At 44.5% G+C, this 19,613-nt stretch overlaps 1 protein-coding gene across 2 annotated transcripts in view; it reads right to left on the reverse strand.

Annotated features, from left to right (window-relative positions):
• Positions 1 to 19,613, reverse strand: part of SLC6A12 (solute carrier family 6 member 12) — an 87,942-nt gene that overhangs the window by 55,664 nt on the left and 12,665 nt on the right. For both annotated transcript variants that reach the window (XR_014502545.1, XM_083401493.1), the window contains exons 5-12: positions 16,470 to 16,557; positions 15,786 to 15,918; positions 13,727 to 13,861; positions 10,202 to 10,305; positions 9,011 to 9,135; positions 7,538 to 7,650; positions 5,551 to 5,688; positions 4,488 to 4,590 (exon numbers count right to left, since the gene is read on the reverse strand). Coding sequence is in view for 1 of the 2 variants with exons in the window: in XM_083401493.1 (XP_083257619.1) it covers positions 4,488 to 4,590; positions 5,551 to 5,688; positions 7,538 to 7,650; positions 9,011 to 9,135; positions 10,202 to 10,305; positions 13,727 to 13,861; positions 15,786 to 15,918; positions 16,470 to 16,557 (939 nt within the window). In the remaining variant the exon portion in view is untranslated. The remainder of the gene's footprint in view (positions 1 to 4,487; positions 4,591 to 5,550; positions 5,689 to 7,537; positions 7,651 to 9,010; positions 9,136 to 10,201; positions 10,306 to 13,726; positions 13,862 to 15,785; positions 15,919 to 16,469; positions 16,558 to 19,613) is intronic.

The following is a 19,613-nucleotide window of genomic DNA, read 5'->3' on the forward strand; positions in this document are numbered from 1 at the left end:
CATCCCTGCATTGCCTAAAAAGCTGTGCAATGGTCCTTCTTGCCAGAAGAGAGTGAGCATTGCACAGTTGCCTAGGCAACCCAGGGATGCTTGCCTAGCTTCTGGGGCAGTGACATGAGGAGACAAAAGGGCCCTCTGTTGCCTAGGTGATTGTACAATGCTCACTCTCTACCAGTGACAGCAAGCATTGCCCAACCATCTGGGCAATGCGGGGATACTTGCCTAAATTTCTGGTGCTAGGCTGGAGCATAGCACTAGAAGTCTTCCTGTGCTGCAGGCATTATTATTAGTATTAGTATTAGTATTCACTTATAGGGCACCTAATGTTTTCTAAGAGCTGTACATATATGAAAAGATAAGGCATGTTTCCCTTAAAGATCAGAATCTAATAGATATTCACAAAAGAGGGGGAAATGTAGTTAGAAGAGGAAAGTATCCATTGAGGCAGCTATGCTTGATTTTCCTGGGAAGCAGGGGTGCTGGGTCCCAGTCAAACTTGATGGCCTGGCTAGTGACAGAGACCAGAGTATGGCTCTGTTCATCTCTACAATCCTGGGGCAGTCACTGAGCCACCACAACCCAACCCTGCCCATGATACACTGGTGCATTTCACTACCAACAAAACCCAATCCTCCACATTTTACACCAAATTTGTGGGTGATACTTTAACCCAGCGGTACTTTATTCAGATCTATGGATGAATGTGTGGAGGTCAGGAACTGGAACTGTAGGCTCAGGCCTGCTCCCTGCTCTGTGAACATTTGAAATGGAGTATCACAAAACATTAGCCATAACTTGTCCTGCTTGTAGCACCGTTGAAGTTAATGCTAGTTTTTAAATTTCAGAGTCAAACAAGCAGCAAGTTCCATCGCTCTGTTTTCATCTTCAGGCTCTGACTGAGCAAACAAGGAATCATATTCCAAAGCCCGTAGCATTTAGACAGAAATGAAAGAGTTGCATTTAATTAAAAAGTTACTTCTGGAGCTGGGATTCAGAGTCAAAGGTCCAAGTGCCTGATCCCAAGTGGTTCAGTCTCTCTGTGAATCACAGCAAGTAAACCACTGGCAAGTCATTATGAAACCTTCCCCACACCCCAATGCACATATGCCTGCTGTGACATCAGGGAAGGTTAGCGAACTGGGATGCAAGCAACATCAGAAGTCAAGGATGGCTTATTATGAGATACTGAGATACAACTTTTTATAAAAAGCAGACATTTTGCTAGTTCAGGGGAATGGTAATCTAGTGGGTGGGGAGAAAAAAGGAAACATTTTAGATAAGCAAAAAGTGAGCAACAGCAGCAATTTGGGGCATATTCACCAACACTGCTCATCTGGTAGAGCATGAGACTCTTAATCTCAGGATAGTGGGTTCAAGTCCCATGTTAGGCAAAAGGTTCCTGCATTACAAGGGGTTGGACTAGATGACCACATGGTCCCTTCCAACTCTGCAATTCTATGGTTCTATGACTATGGTAGCATTGTTAAAGCTTTCTTTACTCGTCTGCCTCCTTGCAGAAATGCTGCACTGCAAAGGTTTCAGCCCAACCCATCAAAGGCAAGGGGCGATGTAGTAGAAAGCAATGGAACCTGACACGAATGGATTTACTGAGTCCTTGAACGGGGAGGTTGGCATGCTCTATATTTCAAAATGATGATGGGGAAAAAATTAATCAGGCTTAAGGAGTCATCAGTTCAGTCAGCCTGCGCTGCTTTCCGGCAAAAGTGGAAGCTGGAAGAAGGATGTGGCTCAGCCTCCCCACCCCCGGTCATCTATTCAAAAAGATTATGTACACTGCCGTAGAGAAGGGCCTTGAATAACTCCTTAGGGAGAGCTTTGTTTAAGTAAATGGAGGTGTTCGCTGTTATCCTGGACAACCTAAAGCACACAAGCTGAAATACGGTCACAAAGCAGCAGTTCATGGAAGCAGTATGCGCCCTGCCTCAAAGAGCTTCTCGGTCCTCGGTCATCCCAGCAACTACCTTGCAACAAGGTGCCCCCCATGCCCCAAGAAGTGGTCAGTGCTCCACCTCTGTACCATTGTATATCTTCTGCCTGCTCCTGGTTGCTCACCTGGCATAGGTGTCCAACTTGCAATGCCTGTGCCCAAATACTAGCGTAACCATACTTAGCATTTTAATAGCACGTCTCAAGCATTCTGAACACACACCCTCCCCGCCTATTATTGCAAAATCCTTTATAACAGTTCTGATTCAAAGGCCAGCAATATTATTACCGACCGACCCTGAATATTGCAGAGAAAAGCTGAGGGAACTGCACATTTCCTTAATCTTAATGCGATCTGGCAAGTTTGCAACTGGGTAGGATCTGAGGGGGGTGGGAATATCCCATTTCACAGCTTGCACTCTTTGCCACACCAACCCTGCCTATCCAAATTTGTCTGTGTGCTTGTGCAAGAAAGATACACTTATTGGAAATTATTAGAGACAGGCCACGGATTCATTTCAAGGCCACACAGAAAATTGCACTGAGCATTCTTTCACCCAGTGCCAAACCCGGTTATCTAAGATTCCAACAGTTTAAACCCGATTTCTTCTCCAACAGGAGAAGATCTCTTTCTGAACAAGTAATCTTGGGGTCATATACACTGGCGCTGTTCAGAAAATGCTCCCTGGGCTGTGTTATTATTCCAATCTTTTTAAAACATGCAGTGCGTGTGGGAGAGAGGGAGGGAGGGAGGGAAGACTCCCATCTAGACTCTTACTTTTGGCAACTGCAACAGGAACCAAAAGTTGGCTGGAAATGGCATACTCCTTTCACAGAAATAAAGCCATATGCAGGAAATCCTCAATTCTTTGCCACGATGTCTGCTTGACAGGCAGGGAGAAAGCTGCCAGGCTGTGTGGGTGGCACCATCATGGCTGCCAACAGGCAAGTCTGAAACATGTGTCTTTATTTACGATGTTTGCTGTAAACCTTTGCAGCATAAGCAAAGCAGATCTGGGCTGCCAAACTACATATCCTCAGGTGGAGAGAGGGCAAGAGGAGCAATAATCCCTGGGCACAAGTTGCCCGTTTACCTACATGGTATTTCATGCCAACATAGAGTAAGGTTCTGGGATGGGGGAGGAAAGAGATTTAGAATGGAGTGCATATAATTAGGCATGTGAGCTTGCACACAGGAAATCAGGGGACCCTTCCTAAGCCTTTCCAGAAATAGCGTTCTGTCACCAAAAGAACTATGAGTCCAGTATACCTGAAGGAGCGTATCCACCCCCATTGTTCTGCCCGGACACTGAGGTGCAGCAGTTCCCGCACTGCGAGAAGCCAAGTTACAGGGTGCCAGGCAGAGGGCCTTCTCGGTAGTGGCACCCGCCCTGTGGAATGCCCTCCCACCAGATGTCAAAGAGAACAACAACTACCAGACTTTTAGAAAACATCTGAAGGCAGCCCTGTTTAAGGAAGCTTTTAATGTTTAATAGGTTATTGTATTTTAATATTCTGTTGGAAGCCGCCCAGAGTGGCTGGGGAGGCCCAACCAGATGGGAATTGCTGGGATGTTAACACTGGGATAGTTCAGGATGGGCAACTGGTATAACAAGAGAGCACACCAGTCAAATATTGAAATTAACCAGCAGAAAAAGCTCAAGAATGTGATAACTACCTGCCCTGAGGGGCACACCTTGGGAGTGGGGTGTGGAAGCAACAACCAGGGGAAAGAAAGACGTAACATCTTACAAGGACTGGAAGAAACACTATGGACAGAATAACGTCCACACACACTGGAAGAACAAGGGTATAGTCTGAGTTCCTCACTTGTAGCTTTATAAATCATTTAATGTGTCAACACAAACGGAAGTTATTAATATTGCAGTTGTTGTATAAAGGATTATTATTATGACTGGAAGGTTATGAAAATTAATAAGATTTTGTAATGCAGAAATAAAGCAAATAATCAAGCCATCAATTCTAGCATGCAGGGGGCCACTTTATCTAAATTATATAATTCAGTACTCAAACAATTGGTATTAATAATTGCTTTATACATTAGCATTGTTATAATGAGGCTATTATTGGGTTGTAATTGAAAACTAATAAAAATTATTATTATTATTTTTAAAAAGGAAATTCAGGTTTGCTCTCTTCCTGCATGGACAGCTCAGGAGACAGACTCAGCCTTGCACCCTGTTCTCTGCTGCTGAGCTGTTTCCTGCTTATTGGCAGAGGAGAGATCAGGAGAAGAGAAAGTTTAAACTTCCCCCCTCCCCCCTCCCTGCTGATTGGAGGGAAAGATCCTTGTAGTAGAGAAGGAGGGCCCTTTTCAGATGCTGTTTTCACTAAGACATGCATTTTGTGCACATTTCAGGGTTGGGAAAATGTATTGCAAAATTCACCGAAGTGTGATTTTCAAAGGACAGTTGCAGCTCAATTCACACATCATTTCAGGAAGTGCAAACTGTGGATATATATGCCTTAAAATGTGAACCCGAACCAAATTTCTCCCCAATCCCAGAACTTCTACATACCATAAACCCATCCAATGCAGACGACTTCAAAGATAGCGAGGAAGAGCAGGCACGTCCCACTGGCTGCATAATAATCAAATAGCTGGAAGATGTACATTCCACCCTGCAAGACGCACAGACGGGAAAAGGAAGACCATTTGCAAACAACCAGAGCAAAATGTCTGAAGAAGCCAACAAACCGGTGAGCTATATTAGTATGGAGTTAAGAAGCACAGAAGAACTCACCTTGCTATTTAAAAAAATACGTCAAGCAAACCCATCTAAATGCCTCCTCACTATGGCAGGGTGTTGTCAAAATGCCTTGCAGCAGGGATCTGTAGCCCTTCAGATGTTGGTGGACTCCAGCTCCCATCAGCCCCAGCCCACATGGCCGGTGCTTAAGGGTGCTGGGAGCTGTAGTCCAGCAACAATTGGAGAGCACTTCTGTGTGGCTGGATATGCAGCCTAATGTACAAAGATAAAAATCGTATTTGTTATTCCACCCACTTATGCCTCCAGAAGATGACCTATGAAGGAACACAGCTCTCAGGCTGAAAATAGTTCTCCACCCCTGGTTCAAAGGGCACCCCAGAGACAAAACCAGGAAGAAAAGAGGGGTAGTGATTTATTTGGGTCAGGCACCAAAAGACATGGACTGTCCCTGGGGGAAAATATATTTACAGTCATACCTTGGATCTCAAATGCCTTGGCTCCCGAACCAATCGGCTCCTGAACAATCAAAACTGTGAGTGTTCCAGTTTTTGAACGATTTTTGGAAACTGAACATCCAGTGCGGCTTCCATGACTTCCAATTGGCTGCAGGAGCTTCCTACAGCCAATCAGAAGCCGCACTTCAGTTTTTGAATGTTTTGGAAGTCAACCAGACTCCCGGAACACATTCCATTCGACTTCCAAGGTACAACTATATAGCATATGGAAATGCAAATCACATTACAGCTTCTTCTAACCATTTATGTGAGCTTAGAGTGCTGGATAATAGGGATTGTATGCCATTTTGTGGTTGATGGGGCAGGTGTTATTTCCAAATACCTCTTCTGCCTTCCCATTGAACTCTGCTTCTCACCTCAGTGACCAGTAGCAAGCCAATCAAGTAGCAGATCACTGCAATGCCCAGGATCAGCACCTCCCGACGTCCTTTCTTACGGAAGATGTCCGGGAACAAGTCAACAATGGCTGTCACCAAGCTCTCGACACAGACAAACTATGGAAGAAATAGTCATATCAGGAAATACCACGTTCTAGAGCTCCCCTTCCTCGGTCCTCCCTCTCCTCCAATTTCCTTGTCAGTGTTCACTCTTAGCCAGGCATAGGCAAACTCCGACCCCCCCCCCAGATGTTTGGGACTACAATTCCCATCTTCCCTAGCTTAAGAGGACCACTGGTCAGGGATGATGGGAATTGTAGTCCCAAACATCTGGAGGGCCAGAGTTTGCCCTATGCCTGCTCTTAGTCATAACTTCTTGTAGCCATAACCCGGTCACGCACATCTCCCAGCACATGCAGGACTGGACTTGAGATACACTGCTGGAAACCAACCCCACCCTGCCACACACAGTGTTTGCAATGGCATGCCTCACGTGGCCTGAATCCTTCCATGTGGGTGTGTGCATGACTGCCTTGGCACAAGTCAAAGTGGCTGGAAGCCAAAACTTCCCCTTGCCCCTGGGGAGGGTTTGTAACTCAGCGATGGGAGAACATTTTTTCTGCACGCAGAAGACCCGCGGTTAATTCTTGGCAGCTCCAGTTAAAAGGCTCAGAAGATACCTCCATACAAGACCCTAGAAAGACTGTGCCAGTCACCATAGACAGTACTGCATTAGATGGGCTGTCATCTGTGTGTGTGTGTGTGTGTGTGTGTGTGTGTGTGTGTGTGTGTGTAGATCTATAAATAGTGACCACCATGCATTGTAATGGATGCATGTTAGTATATCCTTAGTTAGCCAATTCAGCTGCTTTTTCTTCTCTAGACTGGTGACTGGGAGTGGCTGCCGAGACCACATAACACCAGTCCTGAAAGACCTACATTGGCTCCCAGTACATTTCCAGGCACAATTCAAAGTGTTGGTGCTGACCTTTAAAGCCCTAAATGGCCTCGGCCCAGTATACCTGAAGGAGCATCTCCACCCCCATCGTTCAGCCTGGACACTGAGGTCCAGCGCCGAGGGCCTTCTGGTGGTTCCCTTACTGCGAAAAGTGAAGTTACAGGGAACCAGGCAGAAGGCCTTCTTGGTAGTGGCACCTGCCCTGTGGAATGCCCTCCCATCAGTTGTCAAAGAAATAAATAACTATCTGACATTTAGAAGACATCCGAAGGCAGCCCTGCTTAAGGAAATTTTTAATGACTGATGTTTTAATGCATTTTTAATCTTTTGTTGGAAGCCACCCAGAGTGGCTGGGGAAACCCAGCCAGATGGGCAGGGTAGAAATAATAAATTGTTGTTGTTGTTGTTGTTGTTGTTGTCATCTCTCCCCACCTCATAATATTTAACCATGTAAGCAGCTTGGGAAATGAAGTTTCATTTGGGAAACCAAAAAGATGTGTGTGTGTGCGGGGGGGAATGGATGCAATAAGAAGGAAGTTTGCATTTGTGTTAGCAAAATCTGTGGATTGTGACGGCTCACCTGGCACCTTCATTACCTGCCTTTAGGCTCCAGGCAAAAATATTTCTCTATAACCAGGCCTTTGGCTGATTAACATTCTATGGCCTTTTAAATGTCTTTGTGAGAGGGGGTTATTGGTGGTGGTTTGTTTTGTTTTCTTATGTATTATGTATTTTTATGTTGTGAACTTCCCTGTGATCTTTGGATGAAGGGAAGTATAAAAATTTAATTAATTAATCAGTTAATTAATTAATAATGCACATCTGATGCAGGTCGAAGTGACAGCTTCCCACATCTTTTCACCAATCTATTACAACAAATTAATGCTTATCATTTATTCGTGTCACTCCTTTTTTTCCAGATACCATTTAGTAGGTTTTCCCCTTGCAAGATACTATTACAGACATACCAGCCCCAAACTCAGGAAAATGATAAATATTTTTCCATACTTGACTGTCCAGTCCCAAGAAGATCAGCATAAGGAAGAACAAGCAGGCCCAGATCTGAGACACAGGCATCATGGTGACAGCTTTTGGGTAGGCGATAAATGCTAATCCAGGACCTACCAATTGAGCAGAAACAGGTGAACCGATGTTTCACTAACCCAATAGATAAACTGGGTTGATATAGACACATCTACATCTATCATGAGGTGTCTTTCCATGTACAACAAGGTGGAGGGAAAGGGCCAGATTCAACTACCCCATTCAGCTGTCAGAAGTTGGTGCAAGGACTTCCACTAGCAGAACAGGACTTTCCACTCCCTCCCATCATGTACCCTGTGCATCCCCCAAATCTGCTCTGGATGATTTGGCAAAATCCCAGAACAGTGAACAGGTGGAAGGAAAGGAGAGTTTCTTCCATCAGACAAGCATATAATGGTTGTGCTGATAGAACAATCTCCTTCGTGCTACGCAGAATTCCACCCAAACAGTTGCATCAAACCAAGTCATACTCATCGCAGACCTATTCACACCAATGGAGTCAAGTTAGTCAAGTCCATTGAACTCAATGGGTCTACTCGGGGTATAATTTATTGGATACAACCCAGTGCCCTTTATCTTTCTAACCAGATGCTCAATCTAATATTTTATGCTGGCCTTTTTAGCATCGTAGCATTTTAGTGTCGTAGGCGGACCTACAACAAAAGCTTCCAGGTTCTGGGAACCCATCCACTCAATTCTGGCCCTCTCATTCCCAACAGTCAGTCTGGATTCCACACCCTCTAAACATGCTCAGTCCATCCCATTAGGGTGGGGGTCTATTATTCCTCCCCCCATCTATTTTACCTTCATAACAACCCCACGAATTAGGTTAGGTTTAGAGCTTCCTGGTTGAGTGGGGTCTTCCCATTGTCTCGATGGTCTCAGTCAGTGGATTTAACTAGCTCTCATAATGATCCATAACTGAGCCACTGTATGAAAAGCCAGGCATTTCACAATAATACAGAATGGATCACATGTTCTAGGAATTTTTGCCGGGTGTGAATGCAGTCTTGGCTCTGAGAAGTGGTATGAAGATATGCATTATTCCACTCTGTTTATGTCCTGATATGTAATGTCAGCTGGTTCTGGCCAAAGAACAAACTCAGAACATCAACAGTTTTAGAGGCAATAAAAAATGTTTTCCACCCATAGTCCCGATAACTTTTATGTGTCTCTTCAGGCTTGGGAAGGGCCATAGCTCAGTGGTAGAACATCTGCTTTGCATGCAAAAGGTCCTAGGTTCAAACCCCAGCATTTCAAGGTAGGGTTGGGAATGCCCCCTGCCTGAAGTCCTGGAGAGCCACTGCGGACAATACTGAGCTAGATGGACCAATGGGCTCAGTATATGGCAGTTTCCTGTTCATAGTTCCATTCTTAAGATCCCAACCCATGCTTTATATTTCACCAGTCTCTTTGTTGCAGTCCCTGCATGCTCACCTGATTCAGCCACATATGAGACGGGCACACCCTGTTCGTGCGCCATGAAGCCCAACACAGAGAAGATGGCAAAGCCAGCCACAAAACTGGTGGCACTATTCAGGAAGCAGAGCATAAAGCAATCCCTGCCAGGGCAAAACAAAGGTGAGTGGGTTACAACTGGAGGATGCTCCTGTCCTTTGCAACACCAGGCTGGAGGTGGGGCTTGTGCATTAAATTAAATTAAAGCCCCCCTCCACCTTTTATCCCAGAACTTGAGCACCGGACCTACCAGTACTCATTAGCAGAGCAAACAGTTTGCAAGGCAGAAGATCTTACATGCAAGTCCTCACATCTCCTGATAGGTCTCTGAGAGACCTTTGCTGAGTGTGGTTCCTAATCTAGTCATAGTCAACAGTATTATGACTTAATATATGGCAATCATACTCTCTCTCTCTCTCTCTCTCTCTCTCTCTCTCTCACACACACACACACACACACACAGGCCATCAGTCCAAAAAAAAACCCGCACCCCAAAAGCAACCATTAAATCATTCTTAGCTGAATGTCCTCAGAAAATTAATCCAGGTCATTACTTTATTCACATTACTTATGAAGAGCCTTTGTAGTCTGCCCTTCACCTCAGTGCATCCCAGAGCTCAGTACAAAACAGAGAAGGTATAAAATCATATAAGGCACAATAATAAATCATCAATAAACAATAAGAGCAGCTAAAACAAGAGGACCGGCTAACCTGCCATCAACTAAATGATAAAGTAACTACTGCAAAGGCAAAGAGACAAGCCTTTAATTGGCATCAAAATTATACCTGTATTGGCACCAAGCGGACTTTTATGGGAAGGGTATTCTCCAAGTGGTACACAAGTCTCACTGCGAATGAGATTGGTTGAATCATGATGAGCATATTGGGGGTGGGGTGCGATGAAATAATTTGGACAACTCAAAAGGAAGCATCATGAGTAGAGGAAAACCCGTGTCCCAAACCTTGGTGGGGCGGAAAATTCTGCTTCGGTCAAAAAATTTGGAACTGCTTGCTGCAGAATCCCAAGGGAGTCTGATCACAGTGAAACACAGCTGAGTCGTGTTGCAATATTCCCCAAAGTGAAAATCTGGACAAAGTTTTTGAGTTTGTTGTTTGTTTGCTTTTTGTCAAAAAGGTTGAGATTTGGGGGGGGGGGGACAACTCCTTACCTGTAGCAATTGTTGTTGTACTTGTTGTAGCTGCCCAAAGCTATGAGGCACCCCTGGCAGATGGCATACGAAAAGAAGATCTGAGTGCCTGCGTCCATCCATACCTAGAGCAAAGCAGAGGGGAATCATTTCTAGATTCAGAAAGCAAACCATCACAGTCTGGCAGACAGGGCATCGTTTGAGATGCAAGGCACCAATCCTGCATCTGAGTCAACTGCCGTGTTTAGGTGACATCTTTTATGCCCATGTGACGGTTGCTGCTTTGGCAACAGAGTAGGAGAAGCCCTGTTAACTTTCTTGTGTTAAATGTGCATTCTTGACCTTTGTAATGTTTTATTTTGAAATCTTTAAGATAATATTTTAGTTTCCTGTTTATTATGCTGCTTTGAATGTACACTTTATATCCGACTTTCTTTGGTGATGTTATATTCTGGGATGTTTAATTTGATGGTTTAAGGTGTTTTTTTAAAATATATATATATATAAAGCGGTATATAAATGAGATGACTAAAGATGAAGATGCAGCACCTGTCGTTTCCATCATGCTATACATTTAGCTGAGCATAGGGACAGAGGAATCTCTCAGCTTCAGTTTCTCTCACTTTGTTCTCTTCCCTACTTTATGCTTGGTTTACTCCATTTCTGCATTTGCACATTTTCCTACGAAACATTCACAAGAAAATTCACGCGCATTTGTGTGCAGAATTCTCCTCCTAATATGTGATTTTTTTTTGTATACAATTTTGCACAAGATATGCATTTCTGGAAGCTTCCTCCTCTAATGCAATGTAGTGTATATGTGTGCTTTATTTTAATTATGTACTTTAGGGCACACTTTGGGGTTGAGAACAGTACTGCAAACTTCAGGGAAGTGAAAAATTCAGAGGATAACTGTTTTTCATATACAGTGGTATCTTGGTTCTTGGACTCCCAAAACCATTCGAAAACCAAGGTACAGCTTCCAATTGGTTGCAGGAGCTTCCTGCACTCAAGTGGAAGCTGCGTCAGATTTTCAGTTTCTGTTCATAAACCAGAACACTTACTGTACAGCTTCTGGGTCATGTGACCAGCATGACTAAGCCACTTCTGGCGAACCAGAGCAGTGCACGGAAATGCCGTTTACCTTCCCGCCAGAGCAGTACCTATTAATCTACTTGCACTTTGATGTGCTTTTGAACTGCTAGGTTGGCAGGAGCAGGGACTGAGCAATGGGAGCTCACCCCATCGTGGGGATTCAAACCACTGACCTTCTGATCGGCAAGTCCTAGGCTCCGTGGTTTAACCCACAGCGCCACCTGCGTCCTGTGAGTTATATAGGTTGGTACTAAAATGCGAACCCTTGAGTCTTGAAAGGGTTGGTCCCCCATTTTCTGTCTCATTCATTTCCACTTGGCCTAGGAGTGCAGGGCCCTAAATGATGCCAGCTGCAGTCTGTTTCTACGAAATGTTTTGCGTTGCTGTCTAATAATTGCTACAATTGCTAATACTACCATATTTATGAAGCATGTCTGATATGTTTCTGTTTTAGTTGTGCCCATTTACTGATTTGTTGACTGCTTGGCTTTGAGCATTATTTGGTTGCTTGTGCTCTCCGTTCATTTCTTGGCTGCTGAAACTATTTGTGTAATCTGCTTTCTGGGTTGCATTTTCAGCTTGCCTTGGTTTTATTATTGTTTATTTTCTATTGCTAAAGATATAAGTTATCCGCAGTGGCATGTGGGGTCGGGTGGAGCTGCCTGCCCAACGTTGGCAATGCGGCTGATTATCTGCATGGGATCAAGCAGTCATGTGACCATGCCGCCAACAGGAGAGCTAATGACTATTCTCCCACCACAACCACCCAACATGTAAGCAATGTATGGGTAGCCCGTGTGTCCAAAAAGCATGGTAGAAATGTCTTTAGAAACAAAGGACACAAAACACTCTCTTTTAAAAAAAAATGGCAATGGGGCATAAACCTGTAGCAGGAATGGATAGCCCATCACTAGTTTCATATTCAGAGTAGCCACTTGTACTGTGCAGTGGTACCTCGGGTTAAGAACTTAATTTGTTCTGGAGGTCCGTTCTTAACCTGAAACTGTTCTTAACCTGAAGCACCACTTTAGTTAATGGGACTCCTGCTGCTGCGCTGCTGCCGCAACCACCACACGATTTCTGTTCTCATCCTGAAGCAAAGTTCTTAACCCGGGGTATTATTTCTGGGTTAGAAGAGTGAAGCATCTGTAACCTGAAACGCCTGTAACCCGAGGTACCACTGTACAGTGATATTTTGGGGGGTAAAAAATAATGAGATGCCAGTGCTCATATCTTGATCAAAGTGCTGTGGGTACCTGCACAGTAAAAGGCTACAAAAGTGGATGGTACTCTGTACCAGCAGGTATAATCACAAAGAAGCATTGCATTTGTGAACCACCAAAATAGAGGAAATCCATCCCCCCAAAAAAATAGTAGTGCAGAAGAATTTCATAATATTTGCATGAGAGTGTGGTGCTGGTCCTACTCAGAGTAGAACCATTGAAATCAATTGCCCTGACTCACTTAGGTGCATTTATTTCAGTGGGTCTACTCTGAGTAGGACTTAGTTGATCACAACCCAATTACTATAATTTCAATAGCAATGTAACACATCTCACTACAGTGAGAAGATGGCGGCCTCTATGCCTGCTCAGTCTGAATGTTAACTGCTGATGGGCAACTTCAAGGCCCCTGCCTCCTTCTTATTTTTTAATCTTTAAAGCAGTCTTGGACCCAACAGCCTTTCACATAGAGGACCCAGCTACCCTGTTCATAATTGCTGAACCACAAACTATGCAGAAATAGTTCCCATATTTCCAATATTCCTGACTGCTTGCAGTTGAGATGATAACTATGTGATTTTTTCAGGGGTTTTTCTTTGGCTAGAAACTCTGGCCTCTCTAGGGAAATTCTGACGTTATCCATGAGAAACTCAAGCCAGATCCCAGTAAATTAGAAGAGACATTATCTTTCTCTTTCTTAATCATTTTCACTTAGGGCTCGGTGAAGCCATCTGTCAGGTATTGAATATTTAATAGAAGCGGCCGCATTTGCTGTGCCTTAAGTGCCAATGGCCTAACATATCCATATTTTAAAATATTCTGGCAAACAGCAGTCCTCGTGCTAGAGTAAACTTCTGCTGCCCTTTAGAAAGGGCTGTTGCCTTTAAGGTGGAATGCTAAAAACTGCTTTAGAGGGAGCAAGGTTGCCCTGTGTGACCTAGATATTTTTGTCCATGAGGATTCTTTTAAAAAATAAATATATATCCAAACTGATGCAGAAATATGAACTTAAGATCGGGGGAAATGAGAAACTGAGAGAAACTGACAGATTTCCCCGTCCTCTTTTAATATGTAATATTTTATGTTTGCATGGACATTTTATTCTACTGGTTTAATCATGTTCTTAGATCTTGGGTTCTTCAGGTAGGTATGGAGGAGAAAAATCAGGTCTTGTGATTTCTAGCCACCAAATTCAAGCCCATCAGATCAGAATCAGCCATAAACTCACCTGGGGATCTGCTAGTCTTGAAATGTCTGGCTTCAAATAGAACAGAATCCCTTCGGTTGCACCAGGAAGAGTGACTCCTCGAACCAGCAGAACAATCAACATCAGGTAAGGAAATGTGGCAGTGAAGTAGACCACCTGCAGGCAAGCAGAACGGAGATGTAGAGACAAAGTCCTCCTGAACTTAGGACTGTGATCGGGGTTAGAGAAGGAAGGTAATCTGAGAACAACATTTTACAACATACTGGAATACTAAGATCCAAGACACAATCAACCCATGCAGGGGGAATATAGAAATAATAAGGTTAGTACTAGGTACTTAAACATACATAACCCTAAAGGAAGGTATGACTGTTACAGCACTATTATTGGAATATTATAACAGTGAAACAATTAAATTCACTGGGTGTTTTAAAGGTGCTAAAACAGATTATTTTATCCTGGGCTGAGCAAAAACTTTTTTTAAAAAAAAACCTCTTGTTGCTGCTGTTAAAAGCAGGTGACATTTAGGGACGTCTCATTGGCAGTCAGAACTGCCAATCAACTCAAGCAAAATAACTATGTTCACATATCACGCTAAGCCAAGCCATGGTTTAGTGTGAATGTGCATAGGCTTCTGGATCAGGAGAAGGTGGCTGCTTTGCTTTTCCTCAGTCATTCAGCTGCTTTGCTTCACTGCACTTCACTGCACTAAACCATGGCTCATGGTTTTAGATTACAAAACATAATCCATCGGACAAACCTTGGTTACAGCTCATGGTTAGTCTAGGTAAAGGTAAAGGGACCCCTGACCATTAGGTCCAGTTGCAGATGACTCTGGGGTTGCGGTGCTCATCTCGCTTTTTTAGCCGAGGGAGCCGGCGTACAGGGTCATGTGGCCATCAGGACTAAGCCGCTTCTGGCGAACCAGAGCAGTGCACGGAAACACTGTTTACCTTCCCACCAAAACGGTACCTATTTATCTACTTGCACTTTGACGTGCTTTCGAACTGCTAGGTTGGCAGGAGCTGGGACAGAGCAACGGGAGCTCACACTGTTGCAGGGATTCGAACCGCCGACCTTCTGATCGGCAAGTCCTAGGCTCTGTGGTTTAACCCACAGTGCCACCCGCGTCCCTTCATGGTTAGTCTAGAGAGAGCTAAATCACAAGCCTGGGTTCAGTCAACACTCTAAACCAACCCATGGCTTAGCTCAGCTCTGTAGTAGAACCACCAGGCAGAAGCAAAGCACCTGCCATCTCCTCTTCCAGAGCCCACACATTTGCACTAAACCACGGCTTAGCATAACATGTGAACTAATATTATGTGTGAAATTACCCAGCATCATTAGGTGACAGAGCACAGCACATTTCCCTGCCTCCAACATGAGCATGCTGTGAGCCAAGGATGCTGGAATGCACCTTGCCATAACATCACCACACACGGTAGGTGATGCTACCTGAAATTGACCCTTGAGTTTATCTTCGGCTGAACGGAGAGATGAAAGGAATCTGCGAGCTTGCCAAGGAGTTGATCAGGTCATTACTGAGTTATTTGCAGATCACTCTCCTTCCCAGGCTGAGAGGGAAAAAATGGCAAAAACAGGTTACTTATTGGGACACTGTGATTTTAGCAGCTGCTGTTGAAGTTGCAGAACAATCAAGCATGGGACAGAGCAATGGAGAACTTCTGAAACAACAATGGGATATTAGCTCCACCCAAGGCATGAAGGAGAACAACAGCAACCAGGACAGAAAGAAACATCATGGACAGAATAATTGCCACACACAGGAAGAACAAGGATATAGCTTGAATGCTTCACCTCTTGATTTATACATCATTTAATGTGTCTATATGAATAGCAGATGTTAATATTGCAGTTGTTGTATAAGGGATTGCTATTTTGACTGGAGTGTAATTGAAATTTAAAAGATTTTGGAACACTGAAATAAAGTAAATCATCAAACCATCTATTCTAGCATGGGGGGGGGGGGCTCTTCCTTTCTGCTCCTCCTTTGACACAGGGAACCTGACAGGTCAGATCAATACATTTTAGGAAGTGAAAAGCACACAGCTGCTCCTACTTTGCCAGTGGACTTGACTCCTTTCCAGATGCAGAAGTAGCAGATGATCCAGGCCAGCAGAAGGCAGAGAGCCAGTTCCCACCTCACGGTGCCCAGATTATGTATCCCATCCGTTATTCCCAAGACTCTCCTCCTGCCAGTGTAGATTAAAAGACGAGATACAGGGTGATGTCCCAAGCCTGACATTTCACTATTAGCCAACTCCAGCCCCTTCCTGATTATTTTAACTTAGACCCCCCCATATAGTCGGTTTCCTTTAGAACCCACCACTTACAGTGCCAATGCTAAACGACTTTCCTTCATCTTCCTCCATTTGATCTTTGTACTTGGTTTCAATTTATCTTATTATCTTGAGCAATGGCCATCGTCCTCTTTCCACAGACTTCCCCTCCCCGCTCATCACATTGCATGGTTTCCCCTCCTTTGGACAGTGGACATTTAGCCTTTTTATCTTGCACAGAACTTGAGGCGTACAAATGTTCACATCCTTGTCCAATCCCTGACTTTTTTCCCGTGCCCCTGTCAATAAACTCATGAGGTTCCCCTATGCCTGGGTCTTCTGCGTATGCTCCTTGTAACTTCCTTTTGCTGGAACATTACAGAGACCACATTCAAAAGTCTCCTGCCTTTAAATTATAGTGTGTGGGGAGGGGGGGAAGGAATCAGAAAAATCTGAATACATACTCCCAGAACTCAATGGCTGGAGAGGTGGCATTAGCTGGCATGATATTGTCCTCCAAACTTGAGCTGTTCAGAAAGTCCACACAAAGAGCTGTGGAAAAGGGGAAAGCGATTGGGTGAGAGTCTGCAGCGCTCCAACAACATTCTGGCCTGACTTTGACCAGAACCCTCCCCTGCCCAGAGTTTCAGAAGGAAATGGCAGCTCCTTATTTATACAGAATCCAGATGTTTGTGGTATGCAGGTTATTACTGAGCAACACAGATACAAACTCCCGTTTCCCCTCCTCCTTTCCCCCCCACACTCGCCTTCTGTCATCGCTTTGCATTCATCCAAGTCCACCCTCACTTACACATGGTGGGGAGGGGCTGAGAGAGAGAGAGAGAAGTTTATTGGTGAAATTCCTGGAGAGGGAAGTAAGTCGCAGAGCATCTAGCAGCGGTGGTGATAGAAGCTAACAACGTATTTTAAATGAGTAATGAAAGCCCCAAGAGGAAATGCAAGAAAAGGAGCAGGAATTAGCAAATGTTGAACATAAAGCAATCATCATCATCATATTTTTGGAAGGAAAGATATTCACAAGAAAACATCCTCTCTTCTCGATCATTTGGAGAAGCAGGACTGAACCTTTCTTGCAGTGTGCCATCAAGGCAAGGCTGTGGGGCAGGTGTCAATACCGCCCCCTACACACACACACACACACACACACACACTCATAGGGTGGCTCTGTGTCTTACTTTAGAAAGGGCAGATCTCTGTTTGAAGGAGCCCTCTCTCTATCTGAAGAGTTGTCCATGCTAAAGATGCAGAAGAACCACAAGAAGAGAGAGCAGTCAGGACTTTGACATTGCCCATCAATGCTTAGTGCCTGGACAGCAGACTGAGCAGCCGCCCAAGACACTTGGTCACTTTCTTTCCCAATATTGTGGGAAATTCATGCAGTGGTTGGTTTTTTTTTGTTTTTTGTTTTTTTGGTGGTGGTACAAATCAGCACAGAGGACCTCTTTCTTTGTTGCCCTTGACAGCCATTGTGTGCTGGCACACACACCAATACAGCACCTCTCTTTAAAAAAAAAAAAATACCCCCAAAAGCATTGGGTGTGTTGCATTCATTTTTAAGTGATAAATTCAAAATTGCCTCTATGTATATAAATCTTCAGATTTATATAAATCTAAAAATCAAATATGGGTCCTCTCTTTTGGTAATGCCTCTAGGGTGGGATAAGAACTAAAGTGTACAGGAAAGTTTTTAATGTTTGATGTTTTGTCGTGGTTTTAATATTTTGTTGGGAGCTGCCCAGAGTGGCTGGGGCAACCCTGTCAAATGGGTGGAATAATAATAATAATAATAATAATAATAATAATAATAATAATAGCCCTGCTGAGCCAAGCCAAAGTCCAGCCTACTCCATCACCCTCTTCTCTCAGTGGCAAACCAGAAGCCCACAGAAAATCTGCAAAGAAGGTCCTGAGTTTCACATCACACTCTGCCCACCTCCAATCCCAGCAACCATTCAGATATTCAGAGGCATACTGCCTCCAACAGTAAAAGGTAAAGGTAAAGCACCCCTGGGTGGTTAAGTCCTGTCAAAGGCGACTATGGGGTTGCGCACTCATCTCACTTTCAGGCCAAGGGAACCAGTGTTTGTCCACAGACAGCTTTCCGGGTCATGTGGCCAGCTTGACTAAACCACTTCTGGTGCAACGGAACACCGTGACGGAAACCAGAGCACACGGAAATGCTGTTTACCTTCCCGCTGCAGTGGTACCTATTTATCTACTTGCACTGGCGTGCTTTCGAACTGCTAGGTTGGCAGGAGCAGGGACAGAGCAACAGGAGCTCACTCCGTCGTGGGGATTCAAACCGCTGACCTTCTGATCGGCAAGCCCAAGAGGCTCAGTGGTTTAGACCACAGCACCGTGAGCATGAAGGACCCCAAATGCAGCAGGGCTGGCTTACTCCATTTTGAAGTAAGTGACGTTTTACCCATGGCCATTTATAAAGAGATAATCTTCACCTGCTTCCCCCCCCCCCCCAGGGAGGACCATGAAGAGTCTAAAATTAACAAACTATGGGCAGATCCACATCACACATTTAAAGCAAGTTAAAAACACATGACTACCCTCCCTCAAAGAATTCTGGGAACTATAGTTTCCCCTTCACAGAGATGCCATTCCCCAGCACAGTTAACAAACCACAGTTCCCGTTATTATTTGGAAATCATCCCTGAGTGCTCACTGGAAGGACAGATTGTGAAGCTGAGGCTCCAATACTTTGGCCACCTCGTGAGAAGAGAAGACTCCCTGGAAAAGACCCTGATGTTGGGAAAGATGGAGGGCACAAGGAGAAGGGGATGACAGAGGACGAGATGGTTGGACAGTGTTCTCGAAGCTACCAGCATGAGTTTGACCAAACTGCGGGAGACAGTGGAAGACAGGAGTGCCTGGCGTGCTCTAGTCCATGGGGTCAAGAAGAGTCGGACATGACTAAATGACTAAACAACAACAACATGCTATTCAGATGTGTGCTGGATATGCTGTTAACTTGTGGCGTGGGTGCCCTACTTGGAAATTTGTGAAGGGAAGGCCACCTCCAGACTGGGAACAGGGATCAGAGCCTTAAGATGTCATTAAAAATTAAGTGCCTGGTATGAGTAAAAGGAAAATGGCGATTTGTAACATGGATACACTTGTTCCCGCCTGCAGAGAAAGAGGCAAAAGACTGTAACAGACGGCAATCGGCATTCAGAGGCCAAGTGGAACCTATAGCCTTGCTTCTCCAGGGCCCTGTGGATTCTGAATAAAATGAAATAAAGCAAAGGCTGAGTGTACAAAGGTACAGTTCACAGCCCCACTGCATGAGACTCTGGTCTCTTCAGCGACTTGAAAGAGAGAGGCAGGCAGGGGGGTTTGCAGTGTTTATTGCCATGTGAGGAGGTCAGTGGTACAACATTCTTATCCTTTCAGTCATGAGTTCACAAGGTCATGTTCAGCTCACAGAAAGGCTGTCCACAAAGCCAGGAACCAGCCGGGCACACAAAGGCTTTAAGGGAAAAGAACTAGACTTTTTTTTTTTTTTTTACTCAGAACAAAATTGACTACAACATATCTAAGGAGGAAAGCAAAGAGAAGAATGTGCAGTGAGTATT

Source organism: Podarcis tiliguerta, assembly GCF_965153285.1.
Source record: "Podarcis tiliguerta genome assembly, chromosome: 10".
Classification (NCBI taxonomy): Eukaryota; Metazoa; Chordata; class Lepidosauria; order Squamata; family Lacertidae; genus Podarcis; species Podarcis tiliguerta.